Genomic DNA, 12,888 nt, shown 5'->3' on the forward strand with positions numbered 1-12,888 from the left:
CATTTGATCACAAGATACCCAAGTGACTTTGTAACCATGCAATATACAAATATAAAACATGAGAAAAGAACACTCAGTCCGCAACCCAATGCCGATCTCTTTCACAGTGAAGCGACCAAGGCTGTGTTGACAAGAACTTGAAATAACAGAACATCTTTGATCAGGATGAAAACAAACGACGATCTTACGTAGATCACTCCATCCAGGTCGATTTCTTTTGCTTTCTCCTCGATTCTCCCGCCTATAACTCTCTAAACATGAGTAGTTGCAAGAAAGGAGGTTGCAGATTAAATTGAGTAGTAATGGAAGTACTCTCCCTCCTGGTGGCCGTAAATGGATATCAACCAGGAGTCTTCACTACCAGAATCAAGCAAGCAACTCACGGACGTGCCAACACGTACGCCAGTTGAATAATGTTACCAAACCACTCAGCATTCTCTCCACCAGTAGATCCCATATCTTCACCAGCACTTCTTCTGCCGCACAGACAAGAATGAGACAAACAACTGCCATTTTCAGATTGCAGGCAACAATAATCTTCGGCATCAAAATATACACAAATTGTATGCCCACAACCTGACCCCAACCCAGCAATGTCCAACTAGGTAAAGAAAAGAAAATCAACACATGCCAAATTCGTAGATGCAGCTCAGACCTTATGTTTGGCCGCATCGATATATGCAATAATTTCTTCTTGCCTCATCAAAGATTCAAACAGCGCCTGCTCACGTGAAAGGACATCATTACAATAAAAAGATAAATGCCAGAATTAGCACGCAATGAAGAGGGGAAAAGTGTCAAAAAAGTCTTAAACCTTTTTTTTTGTGCCAATTCAGTTATTTCGACTAATTTTGGCCTGATTTTTTTAACGTGGACGCCGACCGGTCTACATGGCACCGCCAACAATGACATGGACAACTTTCAATAATATTTTAATATTTTTTGAATTTTATTTTATTTTATTTCTTTTTTCTCTTTTTTTTTTTTTTTTTTTGTTCCCTTTCTTCTTCCTCCGGCCGGTCGCTGGTCCGGCGACCAGCTGGAGGCCAGGGCTAGCAAACCTCGCTAGCCTTTGGTGGAGCCCCACCCGGCCAGCCACTAGCGAGGGCGGCGAGGCTCGACCCTCGCCGGATGGCCGCGACGGTGGCCTTGCGCTAGGCTGGGTGAGGCTCGCTCTCATCGGATCTAGCGAGGGTTGCCTCGCCGACCATGGGGGAGGCTCGCCCTCGCCAGCGACAGCGAAGGCTAGCCTCGCTAGCGGCTGGGCGAGGCTTGCCCTTGCCAGATCTAGCGAGGGTCAAGCCTTGCCAGCCATGGGTGAGGCCCAACCTTGCCAAATCCGGCGAGGGCAAGCCTCGCCAGTGGCCGCCGGGGCTTGCTGCCCTGGCCTCCAGCCGGTCGCCTGAGCGGCGACGGGCTGGAGGAAGAAGAAAGGGAAAGAAAAATAAGACAAAATAATTTAAACAAATAAAAAAAATATTAAAATATTATTAAAAGTTGTCCACGTGATCGCCGGCAGTGTCATGTAGGCCGTCTGGTGTCCACGTTAGCAAAATTCGGCCAAAATTAGCCGGAAGGACCGAATTGGTATAAAGACAAAATGTTTAGGACCGAATTGGCACAAAAAAAAGGTTTAGAACTAAATTGGCACCAATGCAAAAAGTTTAGAACTTTTCTACACTTTTCCCCAATGAAGAGCCCATTCAACTCAGAAATCCTGAATGAATTTTAGTCTTTACCTTTTTAGTGGCAATTAGGTCTGCCTCTAATGCATCTAGGCGGCAAATAGCAGCATTCAGCAACTCTTCCTTCTCACGTGGAATTGCAGCAGGCCTTTCATGTTGCATTCCTACCTTCTTTTCAAGTTCATCCAGCCTTCTCCAAATAGATGAGGAAAGATCCCCCTCTTTATGCTTAGCAACAGTGGAAGGCAGATGGGACTCCTCAACAGGATCCATGACAGATTCAGGATTATGACGAGTGGAATTGAGCATAGAGCTGCTGACCTTCTCAATCAAATGGTATGCGACTGAACGGACAAAAGCCAGGACGAGCATAAAGCAGGCCACTAGCGCAGCATCGAAACGAGTATAGGTTCCTCCTCCATGTATATCAATGCCAGGCACAGGAAACATCCCTGAAACACATATCACATGACCCAAGCTACCTCAAATTATTTGTACCATCTAGCTGGTGCCAGAAACATATGCTCTCGAGACATTGTTACATGCCCACAAAATTGGACAGTATTCAACCAATCTCTTTACAAGGGTGCAAGAGGTTCAGTGTCCAACTACCATCATGTCATCGTCTCACATATGCTCCTATAATATGATCTATGTGAAGTGACCCCTCCATGTGTAATGACACTGAATGAATAGTAATATGTGACATAAGTGACATTGACTAATAAAATAAGGGTCATAGTTTATTCCACTTCGTATCCAACTTGTTTATGGACTGCTTAATTCCGTATTGTAGAGGATGAGTATGTTACTAAAGGCAACAAGGTCCAAGCTCAACTTTCTCGCATGCCCCCAACAACCAAGAAAATAAGGGCATTGATGATCACCCAGTAAATTTATTGAAATTGCTGACCTCCAGGAAGGCTGTCTGTCATCCCCGAACCCTGGTCTACAGCCTCGTCAATCATAGAACTACTTTCAACATATCCAGATAAGTTACCCACAGAAGTTCCGTTACTTGTCATCTTTGCCTAGAATAAGGAATCCCATGAATACCACTTGTAGACATTGCATATATAACTATCATTCTGATGTCAAATTAACTTACTTCTTCAGAGAAAGAAGTCACATCTGGGACAATATAGCTCCTTTCTGTTCTGGGAGAAGCTATATCATCCACCTCAGATCCTGATGCTGCCGCAGCTGACGTACCTTTATTTATCTAACTCAACAGTGAACACAAACAATAAACAAATGATAAACTTAAAGCAGGATAAAACCTTAGTTTAACATTGAGAAAACTTTATCACTGATAAACTTATATAAAACTCTTAGAGAGCATGAACGAAAATTTGTGAAACGATTGTCAGCGTCCAATTGTCTAGATAAGACCTCACTTTAGCAAGAACATACCAGGGGACGGGCCAGGGTATCACAAGAAGCAACTTCCTCATTGATGTTCCTGCCCATCGTTGTATGTCTGTCAGGTAGTGCTTGGCCATCAAGCACTATCTACAATAGTTCACACATGCAATGATAAAGTTCATTAGCATAGTAATATTAAAAAATATGCCTTCTCTTTCCCGCCGGAGTTAAGAATAAGGACTATCGTGTCTCACCTTTAGTATGTCGGGATCTTTCCATGGACCCTTGTCCGATCTCATGCAGCCACCCTGGTTGGCACAAGTACAGCTACCACCAAGAAATTCTGGCAGCTCACTGCAAACCTAGAATGTCTTAATGCCTTAGAAGTACACAGCCAGCTTAGAATTACCGTTACAATCACAATAAACGCAATGTCTAACCTTGCATCAATTACTTCAAGTAATTTGCTTCGATATTTGTTACCAAGAACCTGCATAGAAATTCTGTTAATTTATATAAGGCGGAGCAGAATTTTCCGTCAAATGCTCAACTGGACATTGAACTTTTACATGAATCTTTGAAATCGTCGTGGGATCAAGAAAAGACTTCACTGTGTTCCAGAGAAGCTTGAAACCAGGACCAGCGTTGATGATGAACATCCTGGAGAGTGTCTGTACAGATGTCATTTACTTATTACAATACTTTGTATCTGAAAACTCCATTCAGCCAAAATCATAACCATAACTGATCAAGACAGCAACTGCCAGAGAACAAGAGTATCAGGGGAACAGATTGATTTACGTACTTCGGGGTAATAATCACTATCAATCTTCTGTAACCGCATGACGAGTTCACGTGCTTGTTTTGTAAAGTTCTTAAGACCCTGGTGTTATGTATAATAACCAAAGATGATTATTTTAAGGCCATAATAGCTCTAGATAGAGATCAAAGGAACTGCCAATAAAGTATCAATCAACGTACCACGCCCTTAACATCCAAAATGGTTGTACTTGAATTTATTTGCTTCTTTGCAGCAACAGAGCAAGCTGGGAACTTAAAGGCAACAGTTTTCTCAAACTCCTGAACATGGTATCTAACATAGCGATCCAAAGTAGTCACTTGCATAAGCTTGTCAGGATTGACTTTCCCGAGTCTCTCAATATAAATAGGTCTTCCGTCTTTATCTATCCCATGATACCCCTGAGGGTAGTACTGAAGAACTTCATTTCTCTCTCTGAACTGAAAATCCTGAAGAAAGAAGAAAAAGAAGAGGGTCCAGCATCGTACAAGACTAAAACAGCGGCGAGCAAGCAATTTGATGCAGAATTAGCTACAAAGTGATATGCACTACATGCAAGAAAGAAAAAGATTTTGAAGCAATCAACTCCTGAAAACAGCCACATAAGCAGGCCAGTTCTAAAGAAGTTTCTAGAGATAAGCAGTATCACTCTTTAGCCCAATATTCAAACTCTCAATATGCAAGAGAAATATCGAAGTACCTCCAAAATCGTGTCAGTGCCAAAGTCCTTCCTCCATTGAATCATTTCAGCCCACAAATGTCTTGCTTTCTCGATGTCAAATTTCCTTGCTTTCAGAAATCTAAAGAAAAATATGACGTAAGTCTTGATGTACAGAAGTTAAGAACAAGCTCAACCTAAAAAGCTTGTTTAGTAGAACCAAAAGAATAAGTTTCGAAGGATGACATTAAAACAGAACAAATAACAAATTGAAAAGCCACTGCTGAAGGAGCTCAAGCTGAATGAGTTTTGACAAAATGCAGCAGATGCGCTAAGTTCATTTTACTGCCAGCCATTCGCAACAAAACTTGGAAGAAAAAATTGAGTTCTCTTTAGCATATTAACGAATTTCACATGATTTAGCGCTACATAATGGAACACCATTTAGCCAGACATTCCACTTCAGAAGACAAATCCACAGCAGGTAATGTCTAAACTTCAGTTTCTACCACATAATTGCCTGAAGACTAAGTCTGGTACTACTTAAGACAAATACATGTATAAACATGATAAAGTTTTATGTCGGCAGCCCATTCTTAGGTTGGGTCAAACACTTCCCAATATTCCAATTGCAACATAAAGGAGAAGAGAGAGATGACATGCAGCCCATCACGTGTGCATGATAAATAATCATGCATTGGTCGAATGTTGACTTAAAGAGAGGGGAATGAGAAAGTTGACAAAGAAGATCACCTCAAAAGTATATGATAATCGTCGTGTCTTGGAGGTAGAAACCCATCTGAAATCAGCGTTTGCCGAAATTCATCAACAATCTTTTGCTCCTCAACATCCCGGACATCCTCGATTGGGGAGTTTATAACTTGGCTATCGCTCTTCCTGTGGCCCCTTCTCTTGACAGAGAGCGAGCTTCTGAACTTCTGTGATGCATTGATCGCTTTCTTTTTCAGACTCCCCATCCTTGTCCGCCGCTCCTCTCCAAAACTTTCGAGTTCCCATTTTAGTTCTCTTTTTTCCTCATGGGAATCGGAGATCCCCTCATAACCTTAAAATATGTTTTAAGTCCAATTAAAGCTCCCATTACTTGCACCCCTCTTTCAAACAGTCATGAATATTGGAACAATTTCTTCACCCGTGATACAACGTTGCGCTATGCCCTGTTCCAGTTCTTTCACTATCTATTTTTGCAACAGATTAGAATTTAAGCAAGCATATCTCCAGTCAACTTTTGACGCACAGTATTCCATTAAAATTTTCCTTTTCTATGGAATGAGTCACAAGTCCTCCCTGTCTTATATTGTTCACGACCAGCAGCTGCAACTACAAGTTCAACCTCAGACTAATGGTGACATTTGCCTTCATTAATTTTCCAAGCATAACTGTCTCTGAAACCGATTCAGAGGTCCGAGCTTTAGCAAAAACCATAGAAAGCAGAAGCCACCGGAGACTTCATTTACGAAAAACGATTGCATACAACACCTGTCTATAGTCCGACGTTTCACAAAGACCACACATGCCCAAAACCAGAAAAGGTGCAGTCCAGAAGCCCAATTTATGCAAGAAATTACCCTTTTTACAATCCAATCAGAATTATCTAAATATAGGATGAACCGCCAACGAACAAGACAAGATAAAAGCCAGTCCAACAAGGTACACACAAATTCAAAAACGGTCCACACAGCAGTTAACAAAAGAATTCCATCTCAAGAATGCCATCTTTCCTGACAGAAAAGTCCAAACACATGCTCAAAAGTGGTGCAAACAAGCAGTTCATGAACAGACCGAACGAGCTCGGACAACTCAGGAGAACGTGAAGTTGCTGGGAGAAGGTGGGACTTACCACGCTCGAGGGAGCCGGACATGGCATGCGTGTGGAAGTTTCAAGGGAGCCAATTCCTAATGGACTCGAAGCTTGAAGGGGTTGGGTTTCATGGCGGATCTATGTAAATTCCGGTTGTGTGTCGTGTGACGGAGACCAGTTGTTCGATCTAAACACGCCAAAGCAATCGAGAGGGAGCGTCATGAGAGAGATTCTTGAAGAGGAGCGAATATGTGAATTTCGGCGGGTCCCTCTGGGTCTGCCACGTGGCGGATGTGTGGCTCGCCTGGTGTTATCTAGTGTGGCGGCAGTGACGCTACCTCCTCGCAGTGGGAGGAGAAAAGGCTGTCATGTCACCATCCGTTCATTTAACCACAAGAAATGCACTTCTAAATTATAAAATATTAAGAAGCGTTGCTTTTTCGACTCTTAGGCTGTGTTCGTGCCTTGAAAAATATTTTTTCGGAAAATATTTTTTGCGTTTTTCAATGTTCGGGGGCGGAAAATATTTTCCTTCCCCACCCCCAAATCCTTTATTGTTTTGAAGAAAATGACTTCCGCTTTTGAGAAGCGGAAGTCATTTTCCGGAAGTCTGAAGCTCTGCTTTGCTTCAGACTTCTTCCTATTTTCTTTTTTTTTTTTTGTTGCTTCTGCTTCTTCTACCTCAGCCAGTCGGCGGCCGGCGACCGGCGAGCTCGGCCTCGCCAGAGCCTCTTCGATGACCTCGGGCGAGGTTCGCCGACGTCCGGCGATGCCCCAGCTCGCACGGCCGGCGAGCTCGGGCCTCACTAGATCCGGCGACCTGGGCGAGGGTCGAGCTCACCCGAGGTCGCCGGATTGGGCGACCTCGGGCGAGGCCGATCTTGCGAGGTCCGAGCTCGCCGGCGGGGAGAGCTAGGGGCCTCGCCGGCCTGTGGCGAGGCTTGAGCTCGCCGGCGGGGAGAGCTAGGGGCCTCGCCGGCCTGTGGCGAGGCTTGAGCTCGCCTCTTGCCGGTCGCCGGACGTCGGCCGTGGCCGTGGCCGGCGCCCTGCCAGAGAAGAAGAAGGAAAAAGAACACAGCCGGCGCCGATCGTTGCCGAACGCCGGAAAATATTTTTCGAAACTTTTTCATATTTCAGCCGAACACCGGAAAATTGTGTTCCGGAAAAATATTTTCTAGGAAAATGATTTCCGGGAAAACATTTTCCAAAAACACAATATTTTCCGCCAAACGAACGGAGCCTTAAAGTACATTTGTTTCACGAAAAATATAACGCTTTTGGAAAATATTTTTCAAGAAATCATTTTCCAGGAAAACGGTTAGTTTTTCCTTTATTTGGTAATATGTGATTGAAAACGTTTTATGGGGTTTATATATTATTTGAAAAATGATTTTAATCTCATGACTTTATCTCGAGCAAAAAAAAATCGAATTTTTTTTAAAAGATTCAAATTTTATATTTTATATATTTTCTTTTATTTTTTTAAAAATATCGAATTTTAATTATTTTTCTTTTTCTTTTCTTTTTTAAAATTTGAATTTTAAATTTTTTTCTTTTTTTCTCTTTTCTTTTTCTTTTCTTTCCTTCTTTTTTCCTCTTCCTCCGCCGCAACCGGCCGGCGACGGCCACAGACGAACTTGAGGCTCACCCGACGACTGCCATAGGTGAGCTCGAGCTCGAGGCTCGCCCAAGCTCAGGCTCACCGGCCTTGACAGAGCTCGGGCTAATGAGCTCGCAGCTCGCCGGCCTCAGCCGAGCTAAGGCTCGACGCGGCGAGGCCAGCCCGCGATTGTGGCTGATCGCCAGCCGTCATCGAGGCCGGCGACTGGCGGAAGAAGGAAAATAGAAAAAGAAAAGGAAAGGAAAAAAAAAGAAAGAATAGAAAAAAGAAAAAGGAAATAAAAGAAAAGAAAAGAAAAAAAAATTCAAGACAGCAATTCTGGAAAGCGATTTTATCTTTTTACATCTCAGAATTCATTTTTCTAAATTTATGCATGAATATTTTCATAAAATATTTTCGATTGACTAGTCATTTTCCCGTAACCAAATGGATAAAAGTCCGGAAAATCAATTTTTGAAAAATATTTTTCCCCAGACAAACGCACTTTTAGTGTCCTTTTTTCAGTTTCTTCTTTTGCAGGTCTAACTTTCCTTCATCTTCGTCCTTCTTTCTTTCTCTCTCTTGCAGGCAATTGTTTTCTCGTGAGGTAGTTACCTTGCCCCTGCGATCTGAGACGGAGAGGATCCATCAGTAACAATCTGGCGGAGCCAATACAGTACTTGTTCATCAAGATCGTCAAGTCGCGAGGTCTCGCTCGCAACGACAGCCCTACGTAAACATCTACCTGTCGACTCACTATGTCTGTTTGAAGCCGACGATTCCTCACCCTGGCAAGCCGACCCACTCGTTGGAGTGGCACCAGTTCTTTACACTCGGCCGCAACAAGCGTGAGTTGGCAAGCTCCATACTGGAGATCTTCGTCTAGGACTCACTATCGGAGACCTTCCTTGACAGTGTATGCTTCTACCTCTCCGATCAAGCAGCGAGCCCGATGGAGCAATGAATAGATGAGAGGCACGTGGTAATCAAGTGGTTTGCGCTAAAGAGCAGTACCGGCGGAGGTGGGTCTTACCGTGGCTGATTGTATTTGAGGCCGTGCTTGGAACGCGATTATCACATGCTTGATGAGGCGGCGCACATGTCTTCTGGCCCATTGTTGTCCTAGTCCACATCTTGTGCTCGGTGCTCATGTGCTACTCGGATTTGATCATGCCGATGTTTGATCGTGCCCATCGGATTCTTATACATGTTCTTGAGTAGAGCGTGGTACTATAAATTCAGGCTGAGATACCGGCAAGGATGGACACTAGTTCTTTTGTATGCCAGTTCTTCTTATATGCTCGCTTGGATATTCCATGCTTACTTAAGTACTAGAAATTGAATGATGTGTTGCAATGATATTGCAAGATCTCAACTTACTGAACAATTCGATATATTCATGCTCATAAGATGTGCATCTTTTTTTGAATAGATTTTGTTATTATGCTTCTCTATAAGTTATGCTGCTCTATTGTTTCATTGAGACCAATTTAAACTTTTTCAACTTGTTAACAAATGTACAAATTGCAAACTCTGCTGGATTTGAAATGATGGGTTCAAAGGGAAATATTGAGGAGTCAAGATTGATGGAGTTTGAAGGTTTGTGCTTGACGGATGGATCCTCTCTGTATCGAAGGAAAATCTCAAGTGCGATAATAGCTAACTCATAGCTAACTCAGCAAGAAATCGGCGCTCGGAGGCCACCTCACAATCCTATCTCTCTCTGATTATCGCGCTCTGCATCCTCCTCAACTCCGCAGGAGGACACCAGGGTTTACAAAAAAGAGTGAAAGTGGGAGCCACAACCAAACAGAAAGATGATTGTATGCTAGGGAGAGAAAAAGAGAATGATGAAGATGAAAAAAAGTGGGACTCACAAAAGAAATAATAAAAAAATAATATCAAGAGAATGCTTAAGATGCTGAAAGGTGAGACTCACAATAAACGAAATGATCATAACACCTTATTGGAGAGTGTTTTAGCCAAATTAAGAGTGGAAAGAGTGCGGTTCAATATTAATATATACTAGAAAGAGGACACATGCTTTGCGAGCAAAAAGTAACAATGAATAAAATTATATGAGTAAAGAAAATAGATTTATCCATATAATTCATTCAATTTCATCCTTGTACCCATTTTTTCCGACGATGTGATCTATAAATTATATGCCTTTTACTAAAATCAGTCTTTCTATTAAATATGGAAATGAAAATGTTAACGTAGATCACCACATGAGTGCAACATCAGTTTTAGCCCAATAAAATAAAGGACATGATTTTTTAGTGCTGACTTAATGAAAATAAGTTTATAGTTTTATGAAAAATCTCAAAACCTCTGAGAGAGAGAGAGGATGGTGGCGGAGGCTCCTCCAAGCCACTGGCGAGGGACACCACCGCAGGGTTGTGTGACCTCGGTGAGATAGATCTCATCTAGGGTCGTTGGACCCCGATTAGTAGTTACCAAGGTTGTGCAACCCCACCTCGGAGATGCGTCATTAGGCCCTCGTCACACAACGATCGCCAGCGGTATGAGCCACAACCCCCCCGCAAGTTGCGTCGATGCTGGACCAATGTCTTCCTTTTTTCCTTTTAATTTTTCTTTTCTATAGTATTTATTGTTCTGATTTATTCGAAAAACATATAAAAGACACGTAAATTAGAACGTTAGCATGTGTATTTATATATCTAATGGAAGAAATAATTTAGACGAAAGAGTATTATTTTTTTTTTAGTGTATAGCTTAGGGACAACCAAATTGACAAAAATGAAGCACATGAACGATATTGAATAAATTTAAAAGTCAAGAATTATTGGTGTTATTATCCCAAGAACAACTATTATGGAAGATATGGACCAACTTTTTTATGTAATCTAGATTGTCGTAAAAGGAAAGACAAATTTTATTTATGAAATATTGTACAATTATCTTGAGTTCCAATTTAAAGGGTAAGGTATTCATGATTACTCCTCTAAAATCTTGATTATCACAAATTACGATTTTATCCATTTATAGTTATGTATGGTCATAATATATTTAAATGGATGCATGGGCTTTTTTATGAGATTTTTAGATAAAATTTTGAAATTGAAATGGCCATTGGATTTACTCAATTACACTTACTGGAAATTAAATCATATATACATAAGAGACCGAGCAAAACTGTTCTTCCATTTTAACCTCCTAGCCTCTTATATGAATTTTGGCTAATTTTTCAATCCAAGAGATATTGTCCAATTCTTGCTAAACCTATTATACAAATGCTAATTCAATCATATAAATTTTAATTTTCCTAATTGAGTCTTAAACATGTTCACAAAATTTCAATGTAATCCTTTCGGATAATTTTTGCCGGAAATTACTGACATGGCGGTGTGTTATCACCAGTCATCCTACGTAACACACCGCCACGTCAATGATTTCCAGCAAAAATTAATCGAAAGGACTACATTGAAGTTTCACGCAAAAATTTAAGACTCAATTGGTAAAATTGAAATATTTATAATTAAATTGACATTTATATAATAAGTTTAGAATTGATTGGGTAATTTTTGCTTTCAATTCATATGGCAAGTTTCGGTGTTCCCGTTTGATGTGATTGTGACATTGTTCTTTTAACGACTAGATTTGACGTTTTGAGATAGATAAAGAGTCACTTCAAAAGAAAAGAGAGTGAAAGCAAATAGGATCCAATTCGATTCCGTCATCCAATTAATTGGTTTGATATGGTTTAAATGAAAGTGAACCATACTCACCACCTATGACATTTGTCCATTTCTCTTGTAATAGAGAGAGATTAGTCAGTGCTCTTCAGTGCTCAAAAAGAGCACTGAAAAGTTCATTTTCAGCCAAAAAAAAAATTGATTAATTAGGCTGAGGTTGACTCTTCATCATTGCGATTATGATATCTGCTTTCTGCATGACTGTAGGAACATGTGTAGCCCCATGTTACATGTGAAGAGAAGGGAGTGGTATTTAAGACTCCATCTTTCAGAACAAGAGTCATTCATACATATTGAAGGATGTTTCTGGTCTACAAATCCATCCATTTGCATTAGATTACTTCAGATAATGGTAAAACATGGTAACATAAAAGGGCAACTATGTGAGATAATTGTCCAGAAAATTCTAAGTCTAATGTACGAAAGCCATTTTAATTTTAAACTTTTCAGTTTGGTCAATTTGTTTATGAACATTTTGACGATTTGTTAATACAGTCATTTTGATCAATTTTGATCGGAAATCGCTGATGTGGATGCCGATCTTCCTACGTTGCACACGCTGATATAGATAAGTTTCGTAATTTAAAAAAATTCTATTTTTTTCCTTCTTTTCTTTCCTCTTTCTTTTTCTTTTTCCACTTCACTCCGCCGGTCCGTAGCCTTGGCGATGGCCAACGGAGGTCTCCAGCCATAGGCGAGGGCCGTAATGCCCTCAACGGCCACTAAGCTAGGGGCTACAAGCCATCACTGTGCTAGTGAGGGTGTTGCAACCGTCGCCCAAGCCCTCGCTAACCATAGCAAAGGCGTCGCAGCCCTCACCACTTGGCCCAATTCTAATGAGGACCGCGATGTCCTCATCATATCTAAGCCAGGCAAAGGCATCATGACCCTTTAGTAGATCTAGGCAAGGCCACAATGCCCTCGCCTGTGGCAGATGAACTCAACTGACCATCACCAAGGCCATGGACCAACAAATGATAATAAGAAGAAACCAAAAAAGAAGAAAGGAAAGGAAAGGGAAAAAAGAAAACGATTCAAAAAATTGTAAAAATTGTCCACATAAGTGATTTCCAGCCAAAATTGGCCAAAAAAAATTTTGGTCTAGAAATTGGCCAAATTGAAAAGTTTAAGATTAAATTTGCTACCATACAATAAAATTATGACTTTTGGATAATTTTTCCAATCTATGGTGCTCGAGGAATTGTGCTACTAATGAAAGTTGGCCATTGTACATTAGTGCATA

At 41.2% G+C, this 12,888-nt stretch overlaps 1 protein-coding gene across 2 annotated transcripts; it reads right to left on the reverse strand.

The window, feature by feature from the left end:
* Positions 1-23: 23 nt before the first annotated feature.
* On the reverse strand, positions 24-6,617 carry LOC115679700 (phosphatidylinositol/phosphatidylcholine transfer protein SFH6). Of its 2 annotated transcripts, none has more exons than XM_030603365.2 (14): positions 6,366-6,617; positions 5,261-5,570; positions 4,550-4,649; positions 4,032-4,298; positions 3,856-3,933; positions 3,620-3,721; positions 3,491-3,540; positions 3,305-3,404; positions 3,099-3,197; positions 2,794-2,907; positions 2,599-2,716; positions 1,740-2,137; positions 656-721; positions 24-476 (listed from the first exon to the last, which is right to left on the reverse strand). In XM_030603365.2, exons 1-14 carry the CDS (start codon positions 6,385-6,387, stop codon positions 462-464), a joined length of 1,839 nt encoding a protein of 612 aa, XP_030459225.1. In that variant the 5' UTR covers positions 6,388-6,617; the 3' UTR covers positions 24-461. The 2 variants fall into 2 exon arrangements, with proteins under 2 accessions (XP_030459225.1, XP_030459224.1); XM_030603364.2 differs by having other exon boundaries at positions 24-479.
* Positions 6,618-12,888: the final 6,271 nt, after the last annotated feature.

The sequence above is a fragment of the Syzygium oleosum genome, unplaced genomic scaffold, assembly GCF_021117445.2.
Source record: "Syzygium oleosum isolate NSW1041296 unplaced genomic scaffold, Sole_v2.1 Sole_v2.45, whole genome shotgun sequence".
In the NCBI taxonomy this organism is placed as follows: domain Eukaryota; kingdom Viridiplantae; phylum Streptophyta; class Magnoliopsida; order Myrtales; family Myrtaceae; genus Syzygium; species Syzygium oleosum.